At 38.0% G+C, this 18,612-nt stretch overlaps 1 protein-coding gene across 2 annotated transcripts; it reads left to right on the top strand.

The window, feature by feature from the left end:
- Nucleotides 1-2,965: 2,965 nt before the first annotated feature.
- On the top strand, nucleotides 2,966-7,727 carry LOC148012815 (vacuolar histidine transporter YPQ3-like). Of its 2 annotated transcripts, XM_087669571.1 has the most exons (13): nucleotides 2,966-3,086; nucleotides 3,440-3,715; nucleotides 3,869-3,911; nucleotides 4,489-4,515; nucleotides 4,611-4,697; nucleotides 4,780-4,991; nucleotides 5,431-5,611; nucleotides 5,698-5,835; nucleotides 6,088-6,237; nucleotides 6,364-6,384; nucleotides 6,621-6,679; nucleotides 6,807-6,897; nucleotides 7,283-7,727. In XM_087669571.1, the coding sequence occupies exons 1-13, from the start codon at nucleotides 3,037-3,039 to the stop codon at nucleotides 7,370-7,372; spliced, it is 1,425 nt and encodes a 474-aa protein (XP_087525697.1). In that variant the 5' UTR covers nucleotides 2,966-3,036; the 3' UTR covers nucleotides 7,373-7,727. The 2 variants fall into 2 exon arrangements, with proteins under 2 accessions (XP_087525697.1, XP_087525698.1); XM_087669572.1 differs by lacking the exons at nucleotides 6,807-6,897; nucleotides 7,283-7,727 and having other exon boundaries at nucleotides 6,325-6,384.
- The last annotated feature ends 10,885 nt before the right edge of the window (nucleotides 7,728-18,612 follow it).

Genomic DNA, 18,612 nt, shown 5'->3' with positions numbered 1-18,612 from the left:
GCTTCCAAGTCCTCACACTTCCTCCTCATTCTTCTATGACTCCAATGGACTTTATGAGATAGAGATAGCTCCTCAACACCTCTTCATAAATGCAATGACTAGAGACTTTCAATGTAGACAAGAGAAGATAACCCTATTAGGCCTATGCATGCATACACACATGCGCACACACACATGCATGACCAATTGCAAGTTGTTCCTCATTGCTAGAGGATTGATCCATGAGTGATGCTCTAATAATGGATAGATTTGAAAAAATGGCAATATTTTTGTCCCAAAACCAAAGTCGACACCTAAATTTAGCATCACTATAGCAGTGTGATGCTTGAGACTACACCCAACACTAGTAGAGGGACACCCAATTTCAGTAGGTGATAGCATGGACATCTAATCCATGCTAACACTCATCTAGCAATTTGATTCACAACACTAGTAGAGGGACACCCAATTTCAGTAGGTGATAGCATGGTCATCTAATCCATGCTAACACTCATCTAGCAATTTGATTCACACCCAGGTTTGCAATGAACTAGTGTATGATGTGCACATTATAGTATTATGTGAGAGAAGGCATGGCCTAGTCCAGTTGGACATAGAGGACTGGCATTTGTTACATGACTAGTCCATGGATATCTTTTTTAAAAAAACTTCATGTTGTCACAGTTTTGGGGGCATGCTTACAGCAAATAAAATGACTATAGTAGCCTTCTCAACGACAAAATGTGATTGAGAGTGTCCAATTTTTCTTTCTATGCTTCATCTAAAGCTTTCGAAGGTAGAGTAGGAGGCTAAATGACAACACACGATGAGATTCTGGAAATGAACCGGTCCATGTACCCTACAAAATCTCATTGAGGTTTAGTGTGATCCCACCTTGATATTTCGAAATTTTGCCCACCTTTATATTTTGGAATTTCGCCCTACAAGATCTCATTGAGGTTTAGTGTGATCCCGCCTTTATATTTCGAAATTTCGCCCTAGGAACTAAAATTAAGAGGTGAGGAAGCCTTGAAATGCTAAAGGATTTTAGTATAAAAACCTTAAAAATGCATGCAGGCATTTCCACCATAAGGTGGCGACCTAATGGTGGAGAAATCATTGGTTCTAGTCTTGTTTTCGAGCAATATTTATTATTATTAAAAAAGAAATATGATCGCATTCGAACAAGAAATATTTATTTATTTATTATTAAAAAAAGAGAGCGGAGCGATAACGGCGGCGAGAATGCGCCTCCCAAAAAGCACCCGGGTCGTGGGCCCTGCCCGTCTGACGTGGCAGGGCCCCCAGGAATCACGCATCCTGAAAGCGGAAAGCAGCCCCGTTGCATTCCACGTCATCCGAACCTTCCACACACAACCTACAATTGCCCAAGTGCGCTTCGTAGTGTCAATTTTGCAAAACCCTCCAAAGGATTTTTTAAGAGGGCATAATTCCTGTTTATTCGTCGAATGCATAAAATTTTAAAATAGTTTTGAAAATTCTTGAACGGGCCTTGTTTGCTCCTTCCAAACATTTGAGAGGGACTTTTTTTCCTAAGGTCCATACGTTACTGACTAAGGCTAACCCATCTTTTTTTCTCGAGCAACCCTTGCATAGTGCTCACTCGCTTAGAACTCGAAGGACAGCCACACGTCCCTTCATTTCACATATGAACTTCGAAGTATTATATGTGAAATTATATGCAATATTTTCAAAAAATTTGCAGGGGAAATTGCAATGTAGTGGTTTGGGTGTGGGTCGAGTAATTTTGGTGCATGAGTTCCAATCCTTGCACACCCGTTTCCCTCGTGGCATATCTATTCGCATCCAATATATTCAAAAATGTTAACTTGTTGATTACATAAAAAAGAGGTCAGCTAATTAAGCAGCAGAGAGCTTAACTTAACTAGGTCATCCCTTTTACAGTTTGCATTTACACACACATTTTTTAATTAGATGCATCTTGTAGCAGTAGCAGTAGAAGAAGAAGAAGAAGAAGAAGAAGAAGAAGAAGAAACCCAAATCAATCCTGATGAGAGTAGGATCCTTTGCATAATTTTGTGCAAATCATTTTAAATTATCTTAATACTTTATTCTTTCACTATTTAGAGAAAAGTGAAATGGAGTAAGCACACATTTTGGGTTTAGGACTAGGTGAGCCTTATGGCGAGCTTATGGCCTTGGCAATTTTAGAGCTAAGTACAATCGAACATTAAGGCTCTCATTGCTTCAGTGCTTTTTGAGTCAATTCCCTTAAGGCTACAATCCCTATAAAATGTTTGGATTTTGAAATGATGACTTATTGGATTTTCCCAAAGAGTGGAAATAATCTCCTGATAGCTTGTTCCTTTTTGTGGGCCAGATATGGCCACGGCCCTTTGAACCGTTGTAATCAAAATTTCCACAAAAGATGGAGGTTTCAACAATTTGCATTTACTCTAGTGACTCATCCTTCCACTCATCTACATCTACTAATTGGGCATCCAACCCAAAACTTCACTTAATTCCTCACTCTTGTTCTTCTTGCAACTTCTTTCCATTATGGCATGCTATATTGCTACTTTCAAAATTTGCGAAGTTATTTGCTTTCAATAGGAACTATATGTGACCTATGATTAGCGGTGACCTATTTCTTCATCTCCATGAATGGTATGGAAGAAATTTATCCATAGCTTTGCAGAAGCGATTCTTACTTGTTTCTTCATGGCATTGAAGAAATTTATCAATAGCTTTGTAGAAGTGACTCTCAGGTGGCCACAAAGGGGGGATGATCCGAAACCGAGCATGCGTTGCATGTGGACGGGGTCTATGAGGCACTACCTTCTTCTAAGCTCTCTCAAGAAGCAACCAAAGGGATGGAACAAAAGCTTGCAGAAAAGATACGTGGCGCTTGAAATCCCTTCTCTTGGATTATTTAAATCCTTTTACCTTGTAATATTCCATATATATCTCAATACTTTTACCTTGTAATATTCCATATATATCTAAATACTCTTTTTTCTCTCTCCTCCCCCTCAAAAAATGTGAGGGTGGTGATGACAACCAGCTTCTTGTTACATGAAGAACAATATCGCACCCAATTTGGGAAGTACGAGCAGGATTGCAGGGCAGGAAAACCTCTCTCTCTCTCCCTCTCTCTCTCTCTCTGTCTGTCTGTCTGTCTCTGTCTGTCTAAATATCGTTTGTTCTGATAAAAATTTGAGCTGCCATCGTTCCTCTCTCTCTCTCTTTCTCTCTCTCTCTCTCTCTCTCTCGCTCACACACACACACACACACACACACACACACACACACACACACACACACATATACACAAAGACTGTTCTACCTTAATTACTGCAGTTGATCATTCAAGCCTCTTAACCCAGTGCTTGAGCTGCTGCATTTGCAACACTATCATTGCCATCCCTCCATTCTTTTTGCTTTCTATAAAAAAAATGGCAATCCTGGTGCATAGCAGATCCTATGCGGGCCCTCTCAACAGCATGAGCAGCAGCAGGATACATGTGGTTTGCCCCGACGACGCAGGCAGCAGCGGCGGCCAGAAGTGCTTGGCTTGGGCGAAGCGATACTTCAAGGACTGCGTGTGCACGCCCCGGGACAAGGTGTCCTTTGTGCTCGGCGTCGTGAGCATTCTGTGTTGGGCGGTGGCGGAAGTACCGCAAATCGTTACAAACTGCCGCGAGCAGTTCACCGAAGGCATCTCGCTCTCCTTCCTGATGACCTGGGTTCTGGGGTAACAGTTCTACATTCTTTGCTGACATGCAGTTTTTTTTAAAAAAATGTTGAAAACTAGGAAGAAATTGCTTTAGAAACAGGGAGAGATGTTGTTCCAAGATGCAGTTTTCAATGGCAAATCATACTCTGAAAGAAGGCCTGGATGTTGCAGAGATTGCTTCAACCTATTGGGATGCTACCTCGAGCCATCCACGGTAACATCGGCTTTCTTCCCGATTACCTCTGTTGCAATGATGAATTTGGAAATTTAATAATCATTATGTATGTGCTAAAATTGAATTCCTGATTACCTATGTTGCAATAGTGATTACCTATGGTCAATTAACTTGTTCCATTAGTGACATCATAAACATGAAAATATGCATGAATATCTAATACATCACCTGGGAAATTGAGAACAGTTTCTTGGCAATCTCCTCAAGCTAACATATATTTTTTAGGATTGTACAAGTTGTCAGCTCTGAGCTTGCAAACAGAAGTAGTGTGTGCCTTTGATTGAATAAACTTCTGTGGATTTGTTTCAAGTTCCATGGATACACAGTCATGCACATTCATCAATGGCAGCAAAAAAAAAAAACCACCCAAGGATGGCATTCATTCACTGTAATGATGCAGGCATTTATGTTTCTGCAAAAGGAATGATACAACTGCCAAGGACTGTTGGTTTTGCATTCATTTATCTTTTTCAAGGCCATCAGTAAAAGCTCGTCATTTTATTTGAGTATTCAAAACTCCACTTACTATTTGTATCGGTTTTACTGATATTTGCAGCTACCCACTCAATTTTACATGGCCTTGGTATGTGCGTCGGTTGTGCAGCACATTTGACTAAATTTCTTACACACTGCAAATCGTACATTCAAACTGAAGTAAATGTGATGTAAAATCTGTAGCTTTACACCATCACCACTCTAATCTTGGTCTTCCAAGTGGTGTACTATGGTCATTACCTCAAGTGGCGAAAGAGCAGGAAGCAACAGGTAATTTGTGCAGGTTGATGACTCGAATCCTGGTTTTGAACAATCTGTGGAATGTGGCATTATTTGTCTGTCATTCTTGTAGGTCAAGTCAGATCGACTGTCAGATGAGGAGAAACCATTACAAGTGCAGAAAAATGTTGCTTGTAGTCTACAGGGCGAGAATGAAGCAGCTTTGCCGCATGCACGCACTAAAGCACTGCCAGTGCAACCCCGGTGGTCAGCAGATCATGTGGCAGCTTACAGCAGCCAAGGTTCCCCACAGGCCATACTCTCCGGACAGGATCGATACTACACGTGAGCCTTAATACTTTTAACTGGATTTTTAAACCCAAAGGATTACTGGATTGTTCAGAAATGAAGATCCCAAAATGGATGGGTTGCACTCATGCTTTCCTTCTGGATTTGTACATTCCATCTGATGCAATAATAATGAAATGAATGCGGGGTGCACGCATCAGAATGTTACAAAGTGTTTGTATTGATACAAATAGACTGCTTGTTGCAAAAGATGTGAGACTCCTCAGGTGGTGTCAGTGTAGTAATTAAACTAGCCCTTGTCAAGGAGAAAGAATGGTCCCTATCTTAAGTGGTTTAAGTCAATGTGGTAAATGAAATAGTAACTCCATTACACTTTTGGGCGTGTTGTTTGCATCTCTAGCAATATTGGAAGCTGTTGGTATTCGACCTGTATTGGCATTCTACCTGTGACATTAAAAGATGCTTGTGAATGCAGGTCAGCACGATCTCTAGCTAGCAGTCGCACACCTACAGCTGGCTCATACCTTACTGGTTCTAGAGGAGCAGGAGGATCCATGAGGGGGGCCAGTAGTTACTCTCTTCTCCAACAAAATTCACTGGAAAGATATGAAAGCAGCAACCTTTCCCCCTCAAATGTTACGAGGGCCCTTCGAGCTGTACTGTGTTCTAATGCTTTCTGGTTTTGGTCCTTATGTAATGGTTCAATGTGCAGATAGTCCAACAAGATGTTGCTTTATGACAGGTTGTCTTCATAGCAATGTTTGCTGGTGGTTTCAACATCCATGAGCAGCTCAGACTTGCCACTTATCCAGTTCGAAAAGTTAATAGCGGAGTAACAGAACATAACCTCGTCTTTGGGAGGAAACTTCTCGAAGTCCAAGTATTCCTTCAAACCTTACATAGGACTAGCTAGGAAATGATTTGCATCTGAGTATGCCATGTACCCAGGGATAGGATTGCCAGCTGAAAGGTTTGGCAACAATAGGATTTTGCCTTTGGCAGGAAGGTTTGGTAATAAGGGTCTTCTGCATTTTGGAACACTTGGCAGTATTTGCATGAATTATATTTGCAGGTGGTCATGAATATGATTGACCAAGCTTGTAACAAAATTAAACTGTTAAGCCTTTTCCAGATGCAGGCTGGCATTCATAGCTTCATGCACAATTCTCACGCCGCTTCTGAAGCGAGTGGGGAGGGGATTAAAGGAAGTATTGGGGTGTGGTTGGGATGGTTCATGGCTGCTATTTATATGGGCGGCCGATTTCCTCAAATTTGGCTAAATGTGAGTCCCTAGTTCATTTATGGATCATATTTGAAGTGCTGGTATGTTCAATGACATTCGGAAGCCCGAGTATCAGTTACGTTGCAGACTTCATATTGATGGTTACTTTTCTCCTCCTATATGCAGATTAAGCGAGGGACAGTCGAGGTGCGAACTTTCACTTGCATGGTCATCCTGTATTTGCATTCAAAGTTAAAAAGAACCTCCATTTAATGAAGTCCAAGCATAAATTTCCCACTTGCTATGGATCTAGGGCACCAGACAAATTTGATTCTTGAGCTGATAAATGTATGAAACACTACTGGTTGAGTGTGCAGGCACAAATTCTCTCAATGTTTTACTTAATATGCAGAGACTGATTAAACCAAACATGATCCATGCAGGGATTAAACCCACTGATGTTCACCTTTGCTCTGTTGGGAAATCTCACATATGTAGGAAGGTAATCTATGTGCTGGTTTCTAATTTTTTTCTCTCTTTTGTTGGTAAATTTCTTCTCTCAACTAGGTTTTAACCTGAAATTTGTCCATGGCCATTTGTTTTCTTCTTTATTTTTGGCTATTCAACAGTATCTTGGTGCGTACTACAGAGTGGGAAAAGATCAAGTCCAACATGCCTTGGCTTGTGGATGCAGGGGCTTGTGTGGTCTTGGACTTCTTTGTATCCTTTTCCCCCACACATGCACATGCGCAAACACACACTAATGGGACTTTGCTGCCACACTTTTATCTGCTAGACTTACAGTGTAGCACATAAAAATGTGTGGCAAACTTTCCCACCAGTCTTTCGCACGCATGCACACATGCGCGCACATGCACACGCTAAATTTTGGGATTTTATTGCAATGTACTTTTACTTGCTAGACTTAAGAGTTTGGCACTTAATATGTGCAAGGCAAACTTTTGTTGCTAGACTCCATGAAAGTATAGCAAAGCAAATAGCACTTGTCTTATTCCCAATTCTAATATTCAGATTATCATCTAGGGTTGAAGAGCACAGCAAAGCATGTTTAGTTTCATCTCCAGTTTCTTTAACACTAAAAAAGATTCTTTGCCAATTCTTGTACTACTACACAAGGACCCCCAAAGATGAGGATGTGGAAGAAGTGGAAGGAGATTATAAGGTCATGCAATGACATGAGCAGAAAGGACATGCATGATGGCAAAACTAGGGGTTGATAGGTTATGTGTGGCAATACACTTGTTACATGTGGAAGCATGTGGCAATAGTCCTTAAAGCTATTGCCATAATAGTTTTGTATACAAATGAGTTTAATATTCTATGCGGATACTGAGAATATGAGAGGGCCTTGAATAAAGGTCAGATCTTTCCCACATTGCATGTGCTAGCACTTAATAGTTGTCGTTAAGCTATTGCCTAAAAATATGATTGAGTTCAACTTCAAGACATTGATATTCAAATTTGAAACATATGATCTTAAAGAAAGGTCATCATCTTTCCCACATAATGAGAAGGCAAGAAACATTTAAGACACCAAAATTTGCGTGGCATCTTTAAGCATATAAGATGGTACTAGCATTTCATATGTGGAGTGTTTATTAAGACGTGGTTTACAAGGTGTCCCTTATGCATTTTATCCTTCTTGTGCATATGGTTCATAAGTGTGCATATGATGGAGTGGTTATTAAGGCATGGTGTATAAGGTGCACTTTTGGTTCACAAGTGTGCATATGATGGAGTGATTATTAAGGCATGGTGTATAAGGTGCACTTATTGGGATACTTACATGTTTTCATCCTTGTATATGCACGTGAGATTGTGAACAAAGTAGTCACATTTGCTTTTGTAAAGTAGTCACATTTGCAAACAAAAGCATATTGAGATTAACTATATACTACATAATGTTTATTAGAAGCTAGTCACTATGTCAACCCTTGAGCAAAGTATTACCTTAGGCTTGCACAATCTTATATGAAGCTCAAATAGATTGAAAGTGGAGGGTCATTATATTATGCTCTTGACATTTGCTATTTAGTACATGTTATGGTCAAAGACCATTAGTTGAGGTAAACGAGGAATGCTAGAAAACATTTTTGGGAATGCTTTTTAACTTCTAAGCAAAGCATTACATTTCAACGTGAATGTCATTTTTAAGTAGAGTTTATGTGGCTCCTTCTTGGGAGATCCTTTTTTTGGAAGTCTTTGATTTTTGTGTATGAAATATGTTGACTTGTGATTTTACAAAAAAACATAACTTTAAATATTGGCAAATTTGCTTGATTACTAGATTGTAGGAAAGTACAATGGTATCACTCCGTGTTACAATCCCCTAGTGTTTTGAGAGAGTTGAGGAAAGTGAAGCAAATGAAGCATGTATGATGTTGCACTCGTTTGCGGGTATGTGGACAAGGTTAAAGAGATTAAAAAGGCACTTAACTAGCGTACAAAGAATATGCATTTGAATATAAGAGAAAACTTTAAAGAGAGAAACTAGGTTGCATTTGCTAGCAAGCATGTGACAATCCTTACAATTCATTTCATAAATTTTTGTTGCATGCTTCCCACCATACTATATGTTTTCTTTGACATGGATATTTGTAGGCAAAACATTTTTTGTAAGACTTCATTCTAAGATAAAGTTTTCAGTATAGTAATTGAATGACAAGGAACAACTCCCAATATGCAAACTCATAAAGCATGGACTACGACACTATTAGTGATTTAAGTTCGAAGCACTTGCTTTTCATGTAGCAATGTTTAGACACTATTAGTGATTTAAGTCCGAAGCACTTGCTTTTCATGTAGCAATGTTTAGTCATTTGATGTGGTTGAGAAAGATGTGTATCATACTTTCTAGACATGTTAAAACCCTCATCTACTAAAGGAAAGATATGTTAGTATATGTGATTAATATTTAAATAGTTGCCATGTCAATAAAGGATGTTTGGTTGTTTGTGTAATATTAGATCTACATCATCTAGCTAGATAGGATATGTCGTTCCTTATATCTTTTAATTTAAACAAGGGTGCGTGTGGGTGTGTTGGAGCATTGCATCATTGTGGCATTCTTTTTTTCCCCCTCTAAAGGTAGTCTTAGTGGCTTCCAAACCACCATAAAAAAAGAGAAAAGAAAAATGTGAAAACACAAGTTCAAAAAAGGCACATAAGTGTTAATGATTGCTTTAAAAATACTTCCAACATTTACTAAAGTAATTTAATGGAGAATTGAAGGTTCTTTTCATAAGGTGATATGTATTGTGTTAACCAGTATAAAGTAAGGAGTTTAAAATATCATATTACAATGCATCAAGGCACCAACCTAGCAACCCATCCTAGATAAAAAACCTCACATATTTAAAATTTAGAGAGAATTTTCATATAATTGTCAAGTTGTGTTGGTAAAGGCCAAAAATTTCATTTGAGGTGCTTTCCGTACATTCTTCTTGAAGGTTATTGCATTCTTAGGTCTCCAATTGAACTTAAGGCTCAAGGCCCTGAGAGTGTTGATAAGCTTCTAGCTTTCGTCATATAGCATGCCACTATCCTTGAAAGGGCAACTCTCAAAACAAATGCCTCTCTCACCCTAAGCCACTTCTCAAGTCTTGTCCATATTGGCTTGGCTTTGGCACATTTCCAAAAAAGACCTATTGTTGATGACTCCTCCCTGTTGCAAAATGGAGAGGTAGGGATTCTTTTTGACAGTTTGCCATAAGCAGTAGTTTATGCAACAACTTCCATAAAAAAAGATTAAAGTGGGTGGAACGTGTGGCCTTCCACACCCTTATAGTCTTCCTCTTCCAAGTGGATAATCTTGTGAGAGAAAAATTTCTTCCATTTGTTCCATGATTGCATGAATATCTTGCTTGTGAGTTCATATATGTCCTCTTTCTTGACTCTACTAAAATGTTCCACTTAACATACCATTGATTTGGTTGGGTGTGCATCCTTCATTATTATTGCCATGGGCTAGCCTTAATCCTCCACATGATCCTAATGATTTGGTCTTTGCCTTTGTTGGTTATATTGAATTCTTGCTCAGTCCATCTCTATCCCAAAACACCTTATTGTCCAAGTCCCAATTCGTAATCTTTTGTAATTGCAATGGAAAATTTCTCATTCTCCCCCTAGAGTAAAAGTGCTAGTCTTCTCTTTCGTGCATAGGACATATATTGTTGGGGGTTTGGAAGGCGGGTCTTCAGGCAAGCCTAATTTTTTATCCTCACAATTGACCCAAATAGTGCATATGTTAGTGTTGATAGTATGTGAGTACATGTGTACACTTAGGTATTACTCTTAGAAAACAACTCTATTGGTTCCTCATAGTCATGTAGTTGATGAAGCAAGGGATCATAGCGGTCAATGATTGGAGAGGCCCCATTAATAGTTAGACAAAGTGTTATATCCAAGTAGAACAATTTGAAGGATGGGGTCTTTCCAATGGTTGTAACTTCTTGTGAAAGTTGGAGAAATTGGCTTCTTTGCTAAGTGCCTTTCCACCCTACTTCCATCGTTGATTGTAATGGTACTAAGGTGAATGAGAAGTAGAGAGAGAGTCAGATTGACTCATGGAGGTAGGTCTAACCATGAGGAGAGATTTTGAAACTATGTGTTATTCATCTTAAATATTTTACTAGGCAACTTGCTCCCTCGTGTAAATTGTATATAAATTCTGAGTTGACATCATAAGGCTAGAATATGCATAATTGAATTTTCACATAAAGAGTAAGGTTTAGATGCATGAAAATGAGGGAACTCTAGTCATATGGCCAAAAAAATGGGTTGGATGCCCAAGGGAAAGGTAGAAACCCTAACCCTAAAAATCATGTATAAAAAGAATGAAAAAGAATAGAAGAGGTTATTTATGTGTGTGAAAACTTTTGTTCCTTATCTTCTTGCTACTCTATTGTCTGTGTATGAGTGTTAACTACAAGAAGCAATGCTAAGGTGTAATATCTTGGCACAAATGGAACATATTTTTCAAACTGCTCCACAACAATTCAAAGATTATTGTCTATGTAATGTGCACAAAGTAGTTGCATAATTAAATCACAAGGCAATTACTTTAGTTGTATTAAGTTGCCACGTAAATCCACAAGCTAAGCTTGATTGCCTATGCTTGTGCTTCTTTCTTGCATGCTAAGGTAGTGAGGCTTGAGAATGAAAGAAGTGCATTCATGGATTGTGGAGCTTCACAAGAGCATTCTTCATGCTTAAAGGAAGGCTTTGCAAGCTCACTATAAGCGTATCTTAGTATTCATGACACATGTGAGAGGCTAAGTGAAAGATAGTTGTTGTACTTTATGGTTGAACCTCTTGAATAAATAAGAGGGCGTGTAAAGTCCCATCATAGAGCTTGTGTACTGCAACATCTTGATTTCATTGTCAGGATATAAGTATATTTTGTTGTTGTTGATTGAGTCAAATGCATGGATTAAAAAAATAATAATAATGAGTTTTATGGTGTTGATTCATGATAAAAAAATTAAGTCATAGATAGGAGTAGCTAATATCTTTTCTTTTATATTTGTTTATATTTATTCAGAAAAAAGAAGGGGTTGAGCTCCATGGCAAGATGGGGGGGGGGAGAGGTGGTTGAAAATATTTATTGATTTTTTCTTTGTTATGAAAATTTGACTTTACTCATAATTTTGTGAGTTTTTTATCGGTTATAAAGCTGAGAATATGATATATATAAACTTATACCATGGGATCCTACAATAGATACAATAGAAAATACTATAATAATGAGATGATTTTAAATTTATTTTTTTGTAAGTTCTCATTGTTTATTTGCTGCATAATTGTGACTTGTTACACGTAAGTGTTGTTTGTGACACTAGTCAGATCATGCTTCATAAATAGATGGCAGGGAATTGATATGCTTAGGTGTCATGGTGAGTAGATTATTAGGAGAAATTGGGTAAGATAATATTTTAAGAAAATTATCTATATAGTAAGTGTAATATATAATAACATATATTCACATGATATTATGTATTAGTAAAATCATTAGTTTATCTATTATTTATAAGTCTAAGATTTTTTAGTGATAATTTCAAATGAATCATTAATCTTTACTATTAAATGATTCGAATTAATCTCTTTAATATAAATAATATTAAAATAATACATTTAAGATATGCTTTTATCAAAACAAGCTTTCTTTATAAAATGCTTTGCTATTTTTCTTCATGTGATTCAATTTTAGAAAGCTTTCATAGTCATTACCACAAGCCTCTATCTGTCTTTTTCGTGAATAAACTATGATTAGCCCTGCCAACTGTGAATCCCAAACTTTGCAAGTAACTATTGATCCTTGCATGCAAGGCTCTCGGAGCTTGCTTTAGCCCATATAATGCTTTTTTCAGCTTGCATACATAATGCTGAAATTCAGGGTGTACATATCCTTTGGGTTGATACATATAAACATCCTCTTTCAAGCCACCATTGAGGAAAGAATTCTTGACATCCATATGCTAAAATTTCTAGCCTTTAGCAGTAGCCAATGCAATCACTGTTCGTATGCTTGCTATCTTGGCAACAGGGCTGAAAGTTTCTTCATAGTCTAGTCCATACTGCTGAGCATAACCCTTAGTGACCAGCCTGGCTTTTGTATCTCTCTACACTACCATCTAACTTGCACTAAATCTTATACACCCATTTGTAGCCAATGGTCTTTTTTCCATCTAGTAGTGGAACGAGATCCCAAGTACTATTTTCAGTCACGACACTTATTTCCTCATCCATAACTATGCACCAATTCTTATCCATCACTGCTTCAACATAAGTGGTAAGTTCCTTAACTTCCATAACCTTTGTTATATAAGCATAATGCCTCGCAGAGTAACCATTGTAAGTCAATCTATCCATAGGATACCTAACCCTCTATGAGCGTTTGAGTTGTGGTGCACTACTCGATTCCCCTCTCTCATGAGGTGGAATGTATGTGTTATGCTAGTACCAAGCGTATACACAATCAGGATACCAAGTTCACTGTCTAGACTGCCAGGCTAAGTCATAGCCTGAAGTCATCATGTCAGGTGTCATCATACCAGATGCATCCTCAAAGACTTCTTCTTTCCCTTTGATGTGCATCACATCATATCTCCCCCTCACTGATATAGTGGTGTTAGTGGATGGTGAGCCAAAACTACGCAATTTCCCTGTCCATGAAGATATAGAGAAAGATACATCCGTGACACTAGGACCTGTCAATGCAGTACTCTACTACAAATCAACTGTAGAAGCATGTGCAGAAGGCATATCAGACGGTACTACTGTAGGTGATGCACACCAAGTAGCCATTCATCAAATATAACATCCCTGCTCACAAGTGTCTCCCATGTAAAGGGATCATAACATTTATATGCATTCGTTTCTTGCGTATAACCAATAAATACACACTTATGTGCTTTCGGATCCAGCTTCTTTTGCTTTTTATCAGGAATATGATTGGCCAAAGACCAAGCCACTTTTAACCAGGTTGTCAAGTCAACTCCTAGGAGTTGTTGCACTGAATATATGATATTAATAACGAATTTCTATGATTTATCCTAGCCTTCCTCAATATTTACGACACTCGTTCATAGTAGTCCAACTAATCTAATATGGAAAACTCAATAAGCATGCATATTCTCGCACTTCGTCTCTATTTCTATACTGAACACTTAAATACTAACCCTAGGATTTTAATCCCTTCTGAAATTAACTTTAGAGCATAAATCCAATAGTTCTATCTAATTTCTTTCATTATCAAATCAACTTAACATTTCTAAACCCATAAACTCTAATTTTCTTTAAAAAAAAATTTCATTGTCCAATATTGGTATAACTTAATACCTCGTCAACACTTTTAATTTGCATAAAGTTAGACACATAATATTTTATATTAATAATGTTCAAAGTAATAACATCGAATACTTTTTTTTCTTAAACCCAAGAATATTTCATAAAAAATAAAAAAATATATTCTTAGAATTTATATAGAAGATCCTAATTTTTATTGAATTAAAAACATGATTTTTATTAAAAAATAATGAAATATTCATAAAACATAACTACTTTTTATTTTTAAGATATAGTAAATATCTTTTAAAAATTATAAAAAATTTTTAAAAATACTTCAAATAGTACATACTTCATCAAAAAAATATAACATCTCGTAATTGTTTGATCAAATATTTTAGAAAAATTTATCTATACCATTTTAAAGTCTTTTTAATAAAATTTTGCTTTTTAAAATAAAAATTAGACCTACATAAATTCTAAAAAATATCTAGAGTTGAAATTAAGGTTTAAAGACATTTTATAAAAAATCCAAACCAAAAATATTTATGCAAAAGTGTTTTTTTATGTTAAACAAGTTAAGGCACTTACGTGAAGTACGAGAATCATAATTGCATCTTCGGAAGCCGTGTCCTTTGCAGTCCAGGAGAGTCTATCCAGTCATTCCCAACAGTGAGCTCATCATTTTCCCTCTCCCGAGAGATCCATTGGTCAATTACATTGTTGCAATGGAAATAGCCACTTGTAACTCTTTTAAGATTTAATCTTGATTAAGTCCAAGCTTAAGAGCTTAGCCTCCATGGTTTTATGTCGATGACTAAGAGAGAAGAGAAGAGAAAAGCTCCAAAATGGAGGTAGAAGGAGAAGACATGGCGATGGATAAGGGAGAGGCATGGGCTTCAATTCTCTCTTCTTGCCCTTTCCAACTATAATTGTTTCTTCAAATCCTCTTACCTGGATGGCTTGAAATCCTCTTACCTGGATGGCTTGAAAACCTCTTCACTCTCTTTTCTCCTCCAATTGATGGTGCGTCCTTCAAGAAGATAGCGTCCCCTTCTTGATGATGGCACCCTCCTCTCTCTTTAGTTTTCTCTCTCCCCCTCTTTATAGGATGATACCCCCCCTCTTTTCACGACTCTCCAACTTCCACTACTCCTCCCCTTCCTCTTCTCCAATTGGCCTTTGGACTTCCTCTTCCTTTCCTCTTCCTCTTCTACTTAGCCTTTTCCCCTACTCCCTCTCTTCATCTTCCTCTATGATAGTGCCCCCTAGGATGATAGCGCCCTCTCCTCCTTGATCATAACCTCTTCAAGTCCACATGACATCATGCAACATTTTTTCTTTTAATTATGGTTTTAAAAAAAAACTCATTTCCTAACCATTAGAACCATAACACATAAAAGAACACCCCCCTCCTCTATCAACTAGCATCCTCTCTTACATAATATTTTTTTGTTAAGCTAAAATGTTAGCTACTTTTCCACCTTTCTTATACGACTACCGTCTCTTGCATTTTTGCCTTTGAGCTACCTTTATCCGCCATTATCAAAATGTTTCCTCTCCTTTGCTCGTGTTGGCAACGTTGATGAGATTACCATCTCAAAAAACACTGTCTCCATTGTCATTGGCATTGGAAAGTTGGGTATATAGCCGCTTTTACTACCTTCACTAACAAGTGCTTCGGATGTTGACTCAAGAAGTAACCATGTTAATATCTTGTCACATTAAGTCAAATACTCATGGTCCACTAATTGTTATATCCATGTCATTAACTCCACTTACTTGAAAATAATCCCTTCTGATTAGATAAAACTATCGAATTCTACTTGGTATTTTCCTAAGTCCGCCCTCTAGTACAAAACTCCTTCAAACTAGGATTTTCTACTTGTCAGACTGCAAAGACACATCCTCCAAAGACGAAATCTTGACCGCATCTACATTAAATTGATGTGCAAGGTTGGTAACAATGCGCCCGCCAATTGTGTACAATTTTGATAAAAATTTTGCAATGATAGCATTGTTTCTAGGTGTTGTCAGAATATGCACATAAGCAATACACCCAAATACTTTCATGTGATTGACATCAGGTTTGTAACTATACAACCTCTGAAAGGGTGTCACATCATGAAATGCCTGCAGTGGAAGTCCAATTCAAGATATACATGGCTATCATAATAGCCTCAGCCCAATAATAGAGTGGCATATTCTTCTCATTCATCATTGCACGAGCAGATTCCATCAATACCATGTTCTTCTCTTCAGCTATTCCATTCTGTTGTGGAGTGTAGCTGCATGTAAGCTGCTTATGTATGCCATTTTTAGCCAAAAAATTGTCAAACTCATGTGATACATATTCCCCACCGCCGTCCGATCTCAAACAAGAGATGTAGCAATCAAATTATTTCTCAACCTCCTTCTTAAATTGCTTAAAAATAGCCAAAACTTCATCTTTTGTTTTCAATATGTACACCCAAGTATAGCGGCTAAAGTCATCAATGAATGTCACATAGTATTTGGAACCTCCCATAGATGCATTATGGGCTAGCCCCCACACATCAGAGTGAATCAATTGCAACGGTCATGTACTATTCCATACATGCTTGAAAAAAGGCAACCTTGGCTGTTTACCAAATCGACAAGCATCACAAACATGACCGATATCAGTGTATGCAAACTTGGGTAGACCTATCATAAGTTGTTTTTTCTGCATCATTTGCAGCTGCTGCTAAAGATTAACATGCCCCACTCTCTTATGCCATATTTCTAAGTATCTAACTGTGCTTGAGCCATGAGAAAACATGGTTGATTTCAGTTGTCTTAAAGTGGCATCGAAAGTGAACATCCTGCCTTGTCTCGGACCACGAGCAATCAATTTGCAACCATTACCAAACTCTTCAATGAATCATCCATGCTTATTAAACCAAACCTGTAGATTTTGCTCAGCATTTGACCCACAGACAACAAATTTTTAGTAATAGATGGGACATGCAATACATCATGCAGATTCTTCTTTCTTCCATCATGAATCACTAAAGGTATTCTGCCTTTATGCTCAATGCTATGCTGTGTGTCATCTCCTGTGCATACATAGCCATTCCTATTAGGCACCATGTCAGTAAACCAATCACCATGAGGCATCATATGATTTGATGCTCCCGAATCATATACCAAACTACATCCTCAGTAGACTTCTCAGCAACCTTGACTTTCACATATGTCATGGCAAATAGTCTATCCCCAGACACATCTTTTGTCTGATTGGACGATCCATAATGTCCATGATGTTTGCCCTTTTGATTGCCTTGCTTCTTCTAGTAGTCCTTGGCAATGTGACCATACTAACCATAATAGTGACAATCCTTATCCTTGTTAGGATTGTCAGAGGTCCTCTATGGCTGCTAGGAGCCTTTGCCTCTAGGGCTAGATCTCCCCCTGCCTCTAAAATTTCCATCTCCTCTTGCATTTGAACCCTATTGGTTATTATTTCCATAAGACACATTTTGCTGAGATCTTCTGACAGAGCCATAACCTCTGCCATGGCCGTGTTGATTCGAATAAAAAATAGCATCCTTGCTCTTAGAGCTGTTAGAACTTGTAGCCAATACCAATTTAACTTCCTCATGAATGAGCAATGCAACAAGCTCATTAACATTTGGCATTTCATCTTGCACAGATATAGAAGTATCAAATGATTTATATTCAGGTCCCAAGCCATTTAATGCTACTACAACCATATCTGCATTCTCCACCTGTGTGCCAATGGTGGATGCTAACTGGTCTACAATGGTCTTGATTTCAGTGATATAGTCCTGAATAGACCTACCCTTTTTGTCCATATTATTGAATTTATGCTTCAATTGTATCTTTTTGGCACTTGTGGTTGTGCCATAGTACCTGATCAAAATGTTCCATGCATCTGCTGGTGACTTGCAATTCATTATCTGCATCATCATAGCATTCAAGATACATAGTGATAGCCAATGTAAAACCCTGTGTGCTCTTTTCGTGTCCAAGCTCGGTGTGCCCTGTAGGATTCCTTTGTGGGAGTTTGGGTTCAGATTCAACACCCACTACTAAATCCCAATATCCTTTTTCTATCAAGAAGTTCTCCGTGCGGAACTTCCATATGGCATAGTTATTGCTATCAAGATTTTCCCCCACTATCTGGGTTATGTTGTCGTTTTGTTTGCATTTTCCATATTGCAAACACTGCCTGACTACCTGCAAACCAAGGCTTCTTAACCGATCAGTTTCATCCTTCCAATGCAATGACAGTTTTCAACAGCAACCTCTGCTTAGATAAGTGACATTTCAATCCAAATACCTATCACACACATCCCTGTCAAGTGACAAACCACCTAGGTATTACAACCCGTTTACTTGAACTGCATTCACTGCATATTCAACATGCATTCAAGCTGACTGAGAGTAAATAGACAAGTAGTCTTTTTGTGAGCAGAAATTTTTAGTGACCAACAGCCCTTTTCCAGCCAAAAACCGAGTATGTATGCCTCAAAACACCACTACAAGACTTCAGACAATTACCTTTGCACATGGGAGCCCATACATGTCAATCTAGGCACAAAGTAATTCATGTACAGCAAGTACAAGAGTCAAATAACCTTCCTA

Source organism: Lygodium microphyllum, chromosome 27 (assembly GCF_053477565.2).
Source record: "Lygodium microphyllum isolate KBCC chromosome 27, Lygodium_microphyllum_v1.1.10, whole genome shotgun sequence".
In the NCBI taxonomy this organism is placed as follows: domain Eukaryota; kingdom Viridiplantae; phylum Streptophyta; class Polypodiopsida; order Schizaeales; family Lygodiaceae; genus Lygodium; species Lygodium microphyllum.
This window is presented reverse-complemented; position numbering and strand designations above follow the sequence as displayed.